Source organism: Hemiscyllium ocellatum, chromosome 22, assembly GCF_020745735.1.
Source record: "Hemiscyllium ocellatum isolate sHemOce1 chromosome 22, sHemOce1.pat.X.cur, whole genome shotgun sequence".
In the NCBI taxonomy this organism is placed as follows: domain Eukaryota; kingdom Metazoa; phylum Chordata; class Chondrichthyes; order Orectolobiformes; family Hemiscylliidae; genus Hemiscyllium; species Hemiscyllium ocellatum.
Window position 1 is genome coordinate 50,111,503 of NC_083422.1, and position 15,116 is coordinate 50,126,618.

General features: G+C 43.2%; 1 protein-coding gene across 2 annotated transcripts in view; it reads right to left on the reverse strand.

The window, feature by feature from the left end:
- The window catches only part of cutc (cutC copper transporter homolog (E. coli)), a 30,359-nt gene extending 15,372 nt beyond the window's left edge, over nucleotides 1–14,987 (reverse strand). The window contains exons 1-4 of one of the 2 annotated variants that reach the window (XM_060842481.1): nucleotides 14,949–14,987; nucleotides 4,445–4,520; nucleotides 2,892–2,951; nucleotides 625–834 (exon numbers count right to left, since the gene is read on the reverse strand). In XM_060842481.1, coding sequence (XP_060698464.1) covers nucleotides 625–834; nucleotides 2,892–2,951; nucleotides 4,445–4,514 — 340 coding nt within the window. In that variant the 5' untranslated portion in view covers nucleotides 4,515–4,520; nucleotides 14,949–14,987. Of the gene's footprint in view, nucleotides 1–624; nucleotides 835–2,891; nucleotides 2,952–4,444; nucleotides 4,521–14,585; nucleotides 14,764–14,948 lie in introns of those variants that run through there. The other variant, XM_060842480.1, reaches the window with a different exon arrangement.
- Nucleotides 14,988–15,116: the final 129 nt, after the last annotated feature.

Below are 15,116 nucleotides of genomic sequence, written 5' to 3' on the forward strand. Positions count from 1 at the left end.
GTGGCTTCCACAACTAGGGAGGACTATCCCAACATAAGTCATCACCTCAGGAGAGGGAGGAACACACTGGAAGAAAATCAAATGGGGAACTCACACCCTAATAAAGCACTTGAATGCCTTATGGTACAGAGGAAAATGCAACAGGAGAGCCTATTCAGTGCCCCCAAGCCATCCTCCAATTAGATCACAGCTAATCTGTATCTTAATTATTGTGTTATGTAATTGTGTAATTCTGAAGTTTTCAACTGACCCCAAGAATAAACAGTTTTTTTTGTAGGAGAGTTCCAGATTTACACTGATCTTCGTTATGAAGGCCAGTTTGTGGACATTCCCCCAATCAGCGTGGCTCTAATTGTTTAGTTAATGCCCTTCTCTCATTCTGGGTCCCTCTGCTGACAGGGCTGCTAACTTAGACTGGATGTATTTCTGGAAGTTTTGTCATAACACTCTGCCTCCTCCCCTCAAAAAACTGATTTTAACCCCATCCCCAGGAGCTTCACATCCAATAAATGGAAATGAACGAGTTGGCAGCCCCCAGAACCAAATAAAATAGATTCTTTCTCACTTCTGCCCTTCGATCGTTTTAAACTCTCTATTCAGATCATCAAAGTATGAAGGTCATACCGATCAAATCCATGCATACTTCAGTGTTGACTCTTCCATCCTCTGTCAGAACCCCAAATACAGTTCCATCCGCTCCATTGGCTTTGACCATCTTGATGTCAGCCTTCATGACCTCAATCTCACTGTCGGAGTACAGGAAGTCCCCTCCTCGCGGACGTATCATGGCAAACACCGGAATCCTTACGTACCGTTTAACCAACTGCAATAGACCTGCCACAACCAACCAGTATCAAAAAACACAACAATTGAGGGATGGTTACTTTGACACATAATAGAAATATTCTCTATTGCCTTAGTCAGCTCATGAAGTAAACCTAAATATCCCAATCCTTCAAATTTCTGCTATTCAACTGCAGACGCTTACATTTCACAGATGACATGATCCAAACAGTTATGGAAACTTAGGATGTAGAAAGGAGTCCTTTAGCCTATCATGACTCTTCTTTCTAATTTAGTTCCACATTCCAGCTTTTTCCTGACAGCTCTAAAATTCATTTTCTTCAATTGTCTGTCCAACCATTCAAATAATATTCCATCTTCCTGTTTTTGCTCTTGTTACAACATGGGGTAAACTCTCCTGCTTACGATAACACAGAAAAGATTTATCCCATGCAGTAATCTGTGAAAATTCAAGAGGCCAAGAACTATTTGAAGTAAAAATTAACAACTTTATTTCTTAAAATATAACACAGAATAATTAACTAACAACTATTTAGAACTCCTCTCTAACCTATCTTTCACCTTCCCTTCTTAATATTAGTCTGATAAAATTCCCGATTATGATTTATAAAACAAAACTTCTTATCTCAAAGCCAGGCAGCTTGCAGTTTTCTCTGTAATCTGGTCACCTATTCTTCTCCTTGGAGATTCTGCTTCACAGGATACTGATTGATAAAGATATCTTTTTCATTGTTTCAGACAGTCTTTAGATGCGGGCAGCTTGGAAGTTCTCCTCTCAACTGTTCAATTCTCTCCCCCTCTCCTTCCCGGTCTTATACCTTAAAGCATCAGATTGGGTCATTGGCTTTTAAGATTGTCAATTTACTAAATTCAAACTGGATTGGAATTTGGTATTTTCTATGGTATAATTTAAACTGATTGGCCTAATTCAAATCTGTTTTGTTGTTTCCAGGCAACCAGCTATCTTAGCTACCCCAGTAGCTGGAGCACCTGTTACATTATATCTTTTTTCAGAACACCTGGTGCTATCAGGTAGTTTTTGCTAGCTTTTAACTCTCTTAAAAGGTACAGTACACCCATATCTTCAGAACACTCTCAAAGTGGATAACCTCACATTTATCCACATTATATTGAATCTGCCACGCACTTGCCCAAATCACACTGACATATCTCTGCATCCTCCTTACAGCTCACCCTCCCACTTAGCTTTGTGTCACCTGCAAACTTGGAGACATTACATTTAGTGTTCTCATCTAAATCATCAATACATATTGCGAAGCCAGTATTTTTGCAACACTATCAGAAACTTAGAAAAAACTGCAAAGAAGATTGCTCAAGCAAATCTCCCATCAGACATTTTGCTTAATATTTTGTGTGAATCGCTTTGGCCACAGCAGTCACCACTAACAAGCTTGCATAGCAACCACGTCTTCTGGAAAGGCTGGGGATAATTCCTAATTGTGAAGCAGGACAGTTACTAACTTGTCATCTTGCTACTCAGGCTTCAATAGCCAGAACAGAAAACAGTGCAAATCCTCAAACCACTAGGTAACCACAAGAGGGGGAGAGGAAAGTGAGGGAATCACACCAGGTCTACAGCAAAGAAACAGGCCATTCAGCCCATCTGTGCTATGTCAGCCTTCATGTTCCACCTGGCAGACATATTTGTGAAGAATGATAAAAGAATGCAGTACAGTTACAGTGCTGAAGAATCACTAGACTCAAACTGTTAACCCTGTTAACTCAAACTGTTAACCCTGTTCCTCTTCCCACAAATGCTATGAGACCTGCTGAGTTTCTCCAGCTTTTCTGTTTTTATTTCAGATGTTCAGCATCCATAGTGGTTTAGTTTATTTGAATACATTAATGCCTGGAGCTGACGTGATGAATACATTAATGCCTGGAGCTGACATGATGGATGCCCTAACAGCTTGATGAGGTCAGTTATTAGTGTGGACTGCTGTGCTAGATAGTGACAGAAAATCTTTCAGCATAGATTGGACCAACATTTACTCTTCAACATCACCGAATGGCGTTGTTTTATCCTGTTCTCAACAGTTAGAAACAGTGGAAAATCCAGCACTCACCGATACTGGGAGTGATGCCTCCTTCCATTAGGCTGGAACACAGTTCAATCCGACATGCTCCTGAAAACAATCACAACCAATTAACTGTGGGAGAGTGGAAGTCAAAGCAACTCAAAGAGGGAGTGGCCAAAAGAAAAGCTGCAATTTCTAGCTAATTCGGCAAACATTCAGCAGGTCAGACAATAATTAGACTGATTCTTCACAGAGGCTAAAGGAAACCAGCTAAGATGTTAATTATATAAATGTTTACATAGAATCTACAAGAACAAAACATGTAATAAGGCACTACAGGACTATGCTGGTGTTTATATTCCATACCAGCCACCTACTAACTCTCTTAATCTAACAACAGCAACATATTTTTTATTGCTTTGTCCCTCATGTAGGTATCTAGTTTCCCCTTGAATACATCTATGTATTCTACATGGACTCCAACAAAACTTTTGACAAGGTCTTGCATTGTAAACTGGTTAAGAAGGCAAGATCACGGAGATCCAGGGCAAATTATAAAAGTGGATCCAAAGTTGTCTTCAAAGAAGTAGAAGGCAATGGTCAAATTGTGTTTTTGTGACTGAAAGTCTGTATCTAGTGTGTACCACAGAGTTCAATACTCAATCCCTTGCTGTTTGCTGTGTTCATTGATGATCTGGACGTGAATCGAGGATGTATGATCAGTAAGCTTGCAGATGACATGAAAATTAGTGGTGTGGTATATAGAGGAGGAAAGTCTCTGAAGGCAACAATCTGATTGAAGTGTGTGAAGTTCTTAGGAGCATTGACAGGGGAGATAGAGAGAAGCATTTCCCCTCAGTAGAGGGGTCAAGAAGCAGGGGGTACAGTTTTAATGTAATGAGCAGGTGGTTTAAAGGGAATTTGAGGAATTTGCTTTTCATCCAGAGGAGAGTGGGTATTTGAAACTCACTTGCTGAAATGGTGGTAGAGGTGGAAATCCTCAAAACATTTTAAAAACTATTTAGATGAGCACTTGAAATGCCGTGGCATACAGGGTTATGGATTAAGTGCAGGAAAATGGGACTAGCAGAGAGGATATTTGACGTATGGAACGAAGGCCAAAGGTCCTCTTGTGCTGTAATGACACTGTGAAGCTGTGGTATTCATGTAAACTACTGAGCCAAGTCTTGATTACTTGTAGACTTGACCAAATCTATCCATCTTCCTCCTTCCACAAGAGTTTACCAAAACTCGCCCAAGTTCCATTCACCCAAGCTCCTTAGTTAACATTGGCCACCAGTCCAAAAACACCTCAGTTTTAAAACATTCCTCCTTTCCTCAAAATCCTGAAACTTCCTCTCTAACAGCACTGTGGATGTGCTGATAATACATGGACTGGAGAAGGAAAGCAGCTCATCGCTGGCTTCTCAATGGCAGTTACAGATGGACATCAAATGCTGACAGAGCTAGCGAGACCACATCATGTGACCACATGGAGGTGGGGGCAAAGTGAGAAAATACTGAAAGTGAAAGTAACGTTTGATGGTTTAAGAAACACAGCCTCAGTCTAATATACAGTATAGGACCAGTGCAGTACATACCTCCCCTTTCAGCATTGATAGCAGATTCCACTGAGTCTGCACACACCTCCATTAGAATACGTGTTGACATCCAATCCTATGGATCAAATAGATGATATTTTTTAAAATGACAAACAGCAGGTTCAGAAGTACAGTTCAAGTGCAAGTGCAAGTAACACTTGTGCCACACAAATGCCAGGCAATGGCAATAAGAGACAATCCAACCTTGATATTCAGTAGCATAACCAGGACTAAATTCTCCACTACCAGCATCTCAGGGATTACTACTGACCAGAAACTAGATCTAGACTCACCATAAAAATGTAATGGCTGCAACAGCAAGTCAGAAGCAAGGAATACTGTAACAAATAACTCCTCTCCTGACTCCCCAAAATGTGTCCACTATCTACAAGTCAAGAATTTGATAGGATGTTCTCCACTTGCCTGTATACTGCAGCTCAAGAAGCTTAACAGCATCCGGGGCAAATCAGCCCATTTGATTGGCACCACATCCACAAACATTCAGTCATTCCATAACTGACAGTAGCAGCAATATGTACTACCTACAAGATGCACTGCAGAAATTCACCAAATATTCAGCACCTTCCAAACGCACATCTACTACCACCAAGGAGGATAACGGCAGCAGATATATGAGAACACCACCACCTGCAAATTCCCCTACAAACCATTCACCATACAGACTTGGAAATATATCACTGTTCCTTCAGTGTCATTGGGTCCAAATTCTGGAATTTCCTCCCAAATGGCAATGTGGGATTATCTATAGCACATGGGCTACAGCGGTTCAAGAAGGCAGCTCACCACTACTTGCTCAAGGGCAACTCAGGACGGGCAATAAATTCTGGTCAATCAGCAACGGCAATGTCCCATGAGTAAATTTTAAAAAGTTATGTAAGATGCAAATATTTCAATGACTCCATAAATAATCATCTGACCATCACAGCCACTGTTTCCCCAACTGACTACTGATCAGCCTGAGAACCAGTCTCTTGTCTGAGAAGATAAATGCCCAAATCACAAGCTAATTTCCTGGGAGGAGGGATGCAAGTTAAGCCAGCTAGTAGTGGTTATGTGTGGATAACCTTGCATTTCACCCAGACTGTAGGAGGAAAAGGAAGTTTGGAGCCACTGCTGTTTGTCATTTTTATAAGTGACCTGGACGAGGGCAAGTAAGGATGGGTTAGTAAATTTGCAGACAACGCTAAAGTTGGTGGAGTTGTGGACAGTGCGGAAGGATGATGCAAATCACAGAAGGACATAGATAAGCTGCAGAGCTGGGCTGAGAAGTGGCAAATGGAATTTAATTCTGAAAAGTTTGAGATAATTCACTTTGGAAGGAGGAACACAAATACAGAATACTGGGCTATTGGTAAGATCCTTGGTAGTGTGGATGAGCAGAGAGATCCCGGTGTCCATGTGCATCGATCCCTGAAAGTTGCCACCCAGGTTGATAGGGTTGTTAAGAAGGCATACAGTATATTAGCTTTTATTGGTAGAGGGATTGAGTTCTGGAGCCATGAGTTCATGTTCCAGCTGTACAAAACTCTGGAGCAGCCACATTTGGAGTATTGCATACAGTTCTGGTCATCGCATTATTGGAAGGATGTGGAAGATTTGGAAAGGGTGCAGAGGAGATTTACCAGGATGTTGCCTGGTCTGGAGGAAGGTCTTATGAGGAAAGGCTGAGGGACTTGAGGCTGTTTTCATTAGAGAAGAAAGTTAAGAGGTGACTTAGTAGAGACATACAAGATGATCAGAGGATTAAATAGTGTGAACAGTGAGAGTCTTTTTTCTTGGATGCTGATGGCTAGCATGAGGGGACATAGCTTTAAAATGAGGGATGACTGATATAGGATATATGTGAGAAGTAGGTTCTTTACTCAGAGAATAGTAAGGGCATGGAATGCCTTGCCTGCAACAGTAGCAGACTCACCAACTTTAAGGACATTTAAATGGTCACTGGATAAATATATGGATGACAAGTGTAGGTTAAATGGGCTTCAGATTGGTTTCACAGATCAGCATAACATCAAGGGCCTGTACTGTGCTGTATTGTTAGATGTTCGATGTCTGAGTTAGAATGTCAAATGTCGGAGGTCTGAAAGAATGAGTTACTGTAGGAGAAGGATTTTAAAGCACCACAATGTCTGTAAGTTGTATCAACAGCATGAACTTAGAGAGGGAGAACGATGGTCAGAAACTGAGATGACAATAAAAAGTGATAAAATGCATGAGACAGAGAGAGAGAGAAGGGAGGGGGAGAAGAATGTGTGAAACAGAAACGGAGAGAGAAATTGAGAAAGTAGAAGAGAGAGGGGCAGTGAGAAGACAGAGTGAATGAGTGAGGGAGAGGGAGAGAGTCAGAGAAAAGAGAGTGAGTGAGACATAGATAAAGACAGATCCGCCATCAATCAACAAAATGTCAACTCCATTGGAAATAGATGGATCTAAACTCGGAAAGGCAATGCCCTAGTAGATTTATAACTTGACTATTAATCTTGAAACTTAACGAATATTCTGGGGACCTGGGTTTAAATCCTGCCATGCCAGATGGTGGAAGTTGAATTCAATAAAACCTGGAATTAAAGGTCTAAGGATGATCATGAAACCATTGTTGATTGTCAGAAAAACTCATTTGGTTCACTAATGTGCTTTAGGGAGGGAAATTGCCTGATCAGGCCTGCATGAGACTCCAGACTCACAGCAACGTGGTTGATTCTGAATTAGATTAGATTACTTACAGTGTGGAAACAGGCCCTTCGGCCCAACAAGTCCACACCGACCCGCCGAAGCGCAACCCACCCACAGCCCTACATTTACCCCTTTACCTAACACTATGGGCAATTTATCTTGGCCAATTCACCTAACCTGCACATCTTTGGACTGTGGGAGGAAACCGGAGCACCCGGAGGAAACCCACGCAGACACGGGGAGAATGTGCAAACTCCACACAGTCAGTCGCCTGAGTCGGGAATTGAACCCGGGTCTCCGGTGCTGTGAGGCAGCAGTGCTAACCACTGTGCCACCGTGCTGTCCACCACGGAACTGCCCTCTGAATAGTCAGGGATGGGCAGTAAAGCTGGCCTAGCCAAAGAAACCTGCATCCATTGGGTGAAAAATAAATGAGCCTAGGAACATGCACAATGGGAGTAGCTTGGAACCTGAGCAGAGCTCTGAATTGCTGTTTTCAAAAGGTGGGAAAATATATCACTAAATTAATACCTTTTACAAACAGTATATACCCTAATTATTAAAGTGTAGATATTAGCAGCATCCACTATGTACCTTCTATTGGAGCACTGCACAGCTCTTCACAACAGTTCACTTGAGAGGAAACAATTTGGGGCTTTTTTTTTGCAGCTGCACAGAGAAACAGCCTAGATTTCACTTACACTCACACTCTAGAGACAAAAATCTACTGATACTGGAATCCAAGTTGGACAAGCAGGAGACTGGAAGAACACAGCAAGCCAGGCAGCATCAGGAGGTGCAGAAGTCACCATTTCTTCAGGCTGGGAGGTGAGGGTAAGTGGAGCCACAGATAGAGAGGTGGGGGAGGGTTTTGGTTGGGGAGAGGGGTGGAGTGGTGTGGTAGGGATAGGTGAACCCAGGGAGAGGGTACAGCCTCGTTCGTTGATGGGAGGAACGGATCCCGTTGGTAGCTGGAAGGAAGGATCAATCAGAATGGGAGGGGGGAGTCAGGGGATGGGAAGGGAGGTTATTTGAAATTAGAGAACTCAGTGTTGAGTCCTCTCAGCTGTTGGCTGCCCAGGTGAAGATGAGGCTTTATTCCTCCAGTTGAGCATCTCAACTGGTCCTGCAGGGGTCAACCTGACATCCCAGGCACTGCCCATTTCAATTCCCCTTCCCACTCCCTCTCTGACATGACCATCTCCAGTTTCCTCCATTTCCACAGCAAATCAGACTACAGATTGGAGGACAACACCTCATCTTCTGCCTGGGCAGCCAAGAGAATTCAACACTGAATTCTCCAATTTCAAATAACCACCCTTTCCTGCCCCCAGCTCCTTTCCAGCCCCTCCCTTTGTCTTCCATTCCTCTGACTTACCCTTCCTTCCAGCTGCCAACTGGATTCATTCTTCCAATCCGCCAACCAGGCTGTACCCTCTACCTGTCTTCACCTATCACTACCTCACCACTCTGTCCAACCAAAACCCTCCCCCAACCCCCCTTTCCGTCACCCCCAATCCTGAAGAAGGGTTACACCTGAAACACCCTCATACTAGGCAACCGTCTTCTAAAATATGTCGGGTAATGGTGCTGAAAACACATTAGCTGTTAGTGAGGGTTTGCTATGCACAACTTGGTTACTGTATTACCCTGCAATGGCAACTGCAGGCTCACTTGAGAACCATTTTGCATTTCAAAGCACTTTGGGATGTTCTGCTGTCAGAAAAGGCCCTACAGCAACAGGATCCTTCTGAGATGCCTCAGCCTGGATTGAAAAGCTCTCATAGAGCCCACTGGATTGGTTACCTATCAGTACAGAAATCCTACTTGGCAGTCAATGTTACAGCTCTACTATCAAAGTCTCAGAATAGCTTTCGTGCAGAGACTAGGAATGGGTGCAACCATTCTGATCATATGACAGGAACAAAACACCACCTTCAAATTAAACAGCAACACACAATATTTCCTGAGGTGAGAGTACCAGTACACTGGCACAATTTGCTTCCAATCAACATCCAAACAATCTGGCCCAGCATCCAATGAAATATCATCTCAGCATCATCTGCGCTGCTCGTTAACTGGGATTCTTGTTTTCCTGGGATTACGTCATATTGCAATCCACATGTCTCAGCTAAGTGGTGCGGTACGGCCTCGTTCGTTGATGGGAGGAACGGATCCCGTTGGTAGCTGGAAGGATCAATCAGAGGAATGGGAGGGGGGGGAAAGAGACTGGTAAGGGAGTCGGGGATGGGAAGGGAGGTTATTTGAAATTGGAGAACTCAGTGTTGAGTCCTCTCAGCTGTTGGCTGCCCAGGTGAAGATGAGGCTTTGTTCCTCCAGTTGAGCATCTCAACTGGTCCTGCAGGGGTCAACCTGACATCCCAGGCATCGCCCATTTCAATTCCCCTTCCCCCTCCCTCTCTGACATGACCATGTTGAATATCACTTGGAGGGAGCACTGAGGATAGCAAGGACAGAGAATGGTCACTGGGTCAGGTTCTTCAGTGTCTATTACCGAGTAGCTCAACAGCACTTCAATTGACCAAGTTGGCCAAATCTTAAAGGACAGTCTTTTTCCCAGGGTTGAGGAATTGAGGACTAGAGGGCATCAATTTAAGGTTAAATAGTGATGTACAGCATGGACAGAATAAAAGGGAACCTGAGGGGCAACATTTTTTACACAGAGGGTGATACACATATGGAATGAGCTGCCAGTGGTAGTGGTCGAGGTGGGTATATCAACAACATTTCAAAGTCATTTGGACAAATACATGGATAGGAAAGGATTAGAAGGATATGGGCCAAGTGCAGGGAAATGGGGTCAGCATGGGCAGACATTTTGATCGGCATGGACTGGAGTCAGAGATGTACAGCACAGAAACAGACCCTTTGGTCCAACCCGTCTATGCTGACCAGATATCCCAACCTAATCTAGTCCCACCTGCCAGCACCCGGCTCATTAGCCTCCTAACCCTTCCTATTCATAGATCCATCCAGATGCCTCTTAAATGTTGCAACTGTACCAACCTCCACCACATCCTCTGGCAGCTCATTCTATATACGTACCACCCTCTGCGTGAATACGTTATCCCGTAGGTCTCTTTATATTTTTTCCCTCTCACCATAAACCTATGCCCTCTAGTTCTGGACTCCCCGAACCCAGGGAAAAGACTTTGCCTATTTATCCTATCCATGCCCCTCAATTTTGTAAACCTCTATAAAGTCACCCCTCAGCCTCCAACGTTCCAGGGAAAACAGCCCCAGCCTATTCAGCCTCTCCCTATAGCTCAAATCCTCCAACCCTGGCAACATTCTTGTAAATCTTTTCTGAACCCTTTCAAGTTTCACAATGTCTTTCCGATAGGAAGGAGACCAGGACTGCACACAATAATCCAACAATATTCAAAGGACCTGTCTCTGTGCTGGAGGTCTCTATGACATTGCTGTTAGATGGGGTTTGTGGCGAATACTGAGGGAGCACACAGAAGAGGATAAAAATCTATTTTACCTCATTTTTACCATTAATTTTGCAAAAATGTGGTACTTTATTCATAACAAATCATGACTGAAAAAGCAATAAATACAACTCTTCTCCTTTGTGCATTATTAGGTGCTTCAACCCATGGCATTTACCATACAGATTCAGTGACAAGCATTCAACCCCAGTGCTTCAAACGTTACCAGCCTCTCTGTGCACTTTGCCTGAAAGGGCTGGGACTGTGGCCTTTCCCCACTGCACCTTTGCAGTGGCTATCCCAAGCTATCCCTCAGCATGTGGTCCTGGACTTTGGAATGTGCCAGTCCCAAACAGTTGGTCCAGGTCAACTCCTTGCACTGGAAGGCCAGCAAGTTTCAGGCAGTCCAAAGAATGACTTTAATCAAGCTGATGTCTTCTCAGTGCATGTCTCAACAGCCCGTTTCGCAGCATAGTGTCCTATGTCATGGAGTTGCTGGGAATATATCTCCACAAAAACAAATGTGTCTCTATCCACCCCTTCCTTGTAAAGGCACATTCCAGATGACAATGTGTCATGGTCTCTTCACCACTGTGCACGTCTCAAGGGCAGCACTGAGAGTCCAGGCAGGCATGAATGATCTGATGGGACTGCTCTTCTATCGGAAAGTATTTATTTAATCATTAGTTTTTGTTAATTTCTGATGAAATAATCAAAGGCTATTAATCGGTTAGCCTACTCTAACAATTATTTTGTTTAATTATAGTTAACATAAGACACTTGTGTATTTTGTGACAAACAGTTCTGAGGAAGGGTCACTTGACTTGAAACATTAACTCTAGTTTCTGTCCACAGATGCTGCTCAACCTGCTGAGCGTTCCAGCAATTACTATTTTTGTTATTTGAAAGTTTTCACCTCATTCCAAATGTGGAGGTGTCATTCCAAATGTTGGACTGGGGGGATAAAGTCAGAGTTGAGAGTGTGTTGCTTTCAACCCTGATCTCCAGCATCTGCAGATCTCACTGTCTCCTGGACAAAGTCAGAAGTCACACAACACCAGGTTATAATCCAACAGGTTTATTTGAAATCACAAGCTATTGGAGCGCTGCATCTTCGTCAGATGATCATCACTGTTAACAGCCAGAAATTGACCACACATCCCTGGAACAATTAGAAATTAGCCTTGCCTCACTTAAACTGATCAGAGTACATTAACACTACTGATCACGTTATGGGTATGGTTGGGAAATAGTTTATTAATGCAAGTTTTCAGTGACCAAAACTCATATCAAGTTTGAATCTGAAGGTCAGAGTCTGCTGTCTGGCCAAAAGCAGAAGACCACAGAAAAAGAAGTGACAGGGAGAGAACAGAGACAAGGTATTGCCCGATCCCTTATTTACGTCGAGAAGCATTGTGTTGGGTCTGTCAAGTTGCTGTCTAGCTCTGTTAAGTATTGCTGTGAATAAATACTCACAGGATTTGCATCACCAAATATCTGGGATAATTCAAATATCACATTAACAAATAAGCATTCAATGTGTGCAGACTCATAATCTTTGGTTTTAAAATGAAAGGTTACACTTCCTACCAGCAGCCAACTGCGTGGTGTTTATTTGAAAGTTCTGGTGATGATGCATTCTGCCAAATAATTTTGACAATCTGCTCATAAATACATCCAAAAGGATCAACCATCTCCAAACATTGCACGGCATTGAGGAAGTTACAGTCCTAAAATTACCTGATAAACTCTGATCAAAGGTTTTTTCTGGACAAGACCATAACACCGTAAGACCATAAGATTGTAAGAGTAGAAGCATACTATTCAGCCCATCGAGTCTGTTCAGTTATTCATTGAGATCATGGTTGATCTGATAATCCTCAACTTCATTTTCCTGCCTTATCCCCATAACTCTTGATTCCCTTATTGATTAAAAACCTGTCTATCTCAACCTTAAACATACTTAACAATCCAGTCTCGACAGCCCTTTCTGGTAAAGAATTCCACAAATTCACTAGTCTCTAAGAGAAAAAAAATCCTCAAGGTCTAGACTCTTTCACAAGGGAAAACAACCTCTCAGCATCTACCCTGCCATGGCCAAAATCTTGTATGTTTCAATAAGGTCTTCTCTTTATTCTTAAAAACTCCATCGATTACAAGATCAACCTAACGAACCTCTTCTTGGAAGAAAATCCCTCCGTACTTAGAATCAATCCAGTCACCCTTCTCTGGACTGCCTCCAATACCTAAATATCTTTCCTTCGATAAAAGGGACCAAAATTGCTCACAATTTTTCAAACATTTTTACAAGGAATATGATTTATCCTACTAATTTAGAGTGTTTTGCAGCAAACTGGCTAGACCCAATCTACACAACACTACGTTCAGGTAGAACGTCAGTATATAGACATGTCTGAAGCTTGTCCTCACCAATCTACCTGTTACAGATGAAAATGTCCACCACATTGCTGGTAGGGGTGACCACTGAATTGTTTTTGAGGAGCTAAAGTTCCATCTTTATACTGAGGTTATCCTCCATCATTTGCAAAAGAAAAGGTCAAAGTGTTTACAACTACCTCAGCCCAAGGGCCTGTGTGGATGATCCATTTTACTTCCTCCCAAAGTTCCCAGCATTATAGACGTCAGTCATCAGTTGGTTTGATTCACTCCAAATAGGCAAGAAAGGGTTAAAGGGATTTGAAATAACAATGGCTACAGGATTTGACAATATCCTGGCTGTGATTTTGAAAATTTGTACTTCAGCATGAAGGCCACTTTGATTTGAAAATGTCATTAAGGAGTCGTAGTTGAAGTAAATTCAATGGGGATCGTGGGAAAACTCACCATTGGTGTCAATCATACTACCACAAAGGAGGATGGTTGGTGTTGCTGGAGCCAGAGAATATTGCTATAGACGCATTATGCTTAGACCGAACCATCTTCAATGAGTTTATCAAAGACTTTCTGTCTAACAGAAGTAGGGATAGTCACTAAAGATTGCAAACAGTCAGCACTATTCAAAACTCCTCAAATATTGAAGCAGACTTGGATAACATGCAGACTTAATCATATTAGCAATATTTATGCCATTCATGTGCCAGGCAATGACCATTTCTGACAAGAGAGAATCTAACCACATCTCCTGATATTCAATAGCATTACCATCACAGATATCCCACCAGCAATATCCATAGACCAGAAATCTAACTGGAGTAGTCACACTAATAATGAACACAAATAGAGGTCAAACTGAGCAACTCATTTCTCAGGCTTCCCAAGCCTATCATTTGCAATGGTTAAGAATGCAATCCAATACTCCCCATTTGCCTGGATAAGACCAGCTCCAACAACATTTAAAGAAGCTCAACACCATTCAAGATAAAACAATATACAGTTGGCACACCATCGCTACCATAAATACTGTTTACGTTCCATCCATCACTGACGCTCATCCACGGACTCCATCAACCAACACATAGACCCAGAGCCAACATTCCAAGCATTACAACAAACTACTAGAACCAGCAACTGGAAACAGCAAGGATGGAACCAAATAAATTCCAGAAGAGACAGTACAGCCGCACTTCACAGGAGACTCCAAAGTACTGAAGATGTCACCTAGACGGAGAACAAAACATCTGCAAATCAACTTCCTGGCTTGGTGAACACAACCACGGCATCCATCACTGATGCTCAGTTGTAGCGATGTGTACAATCTACAAGATGCACTACAGTAAATCACCTTCCACAGCACCATCCAAAGGCATGACCTCTATCATTTAGAAGGACCAAGGCAAATAGGGATACAGGAATAACACTCCCCAACAAGTTCTCCACCAATCCACCCACCATCCTGACTTGGGAGTTTATCGCTGCCCCTTTGCTGTGGCTGGGTCAAAACCCTAGCACTCCCTCCCTCATGGCACTGTGGGTGCACCACTGGCGAAAAAAAACACAGACAGCAGCAGTTCAAGAAGGCAGTTGGTCATCACCTCCCAAATCACAGCAAGGTTCAGGCAACAGACATCGCTTCAGGTGCCTTGGTCTGTGTAGAGGCGGTCAAGAAGCCCTGGGGTTGCCATGAAGAAGCCAGCCGGTTGGTGGACACAGGGCAGCCGGCGCTGAGGCTCCCTGAGAGCCGAGGCCCACAGCTGGCAGGGCTCCTGGGGAGGAGCAGGCATCGCCATGGTAACCGGGGCTCGGCAATACCACCCGGTGCTAGCAATAACCCTCTCCCCGAGAATAAAATAACATTAACGTCGTGCCTCAAAATACAACACCCTCCCCCTCAGCAGGTTTACCAGCTGCTGCAGCTGCGTGAATCGGAATTAAACCACAGTTTAATCGATACTCACTTTAGCCCCAGCCTGAGGTAGGCCCGAGTCACGTGACCACGCCCTCTCTCACACACCCTCCGCCCGAACAGAAAATTCAAGGGCTCCGAATTATTTTTTAATCTTCCTCTCCCAGTTATTTCTCGGCCTCGATTGTTATTTTGTTGACATTTTTGCCTGAGTTTGTAA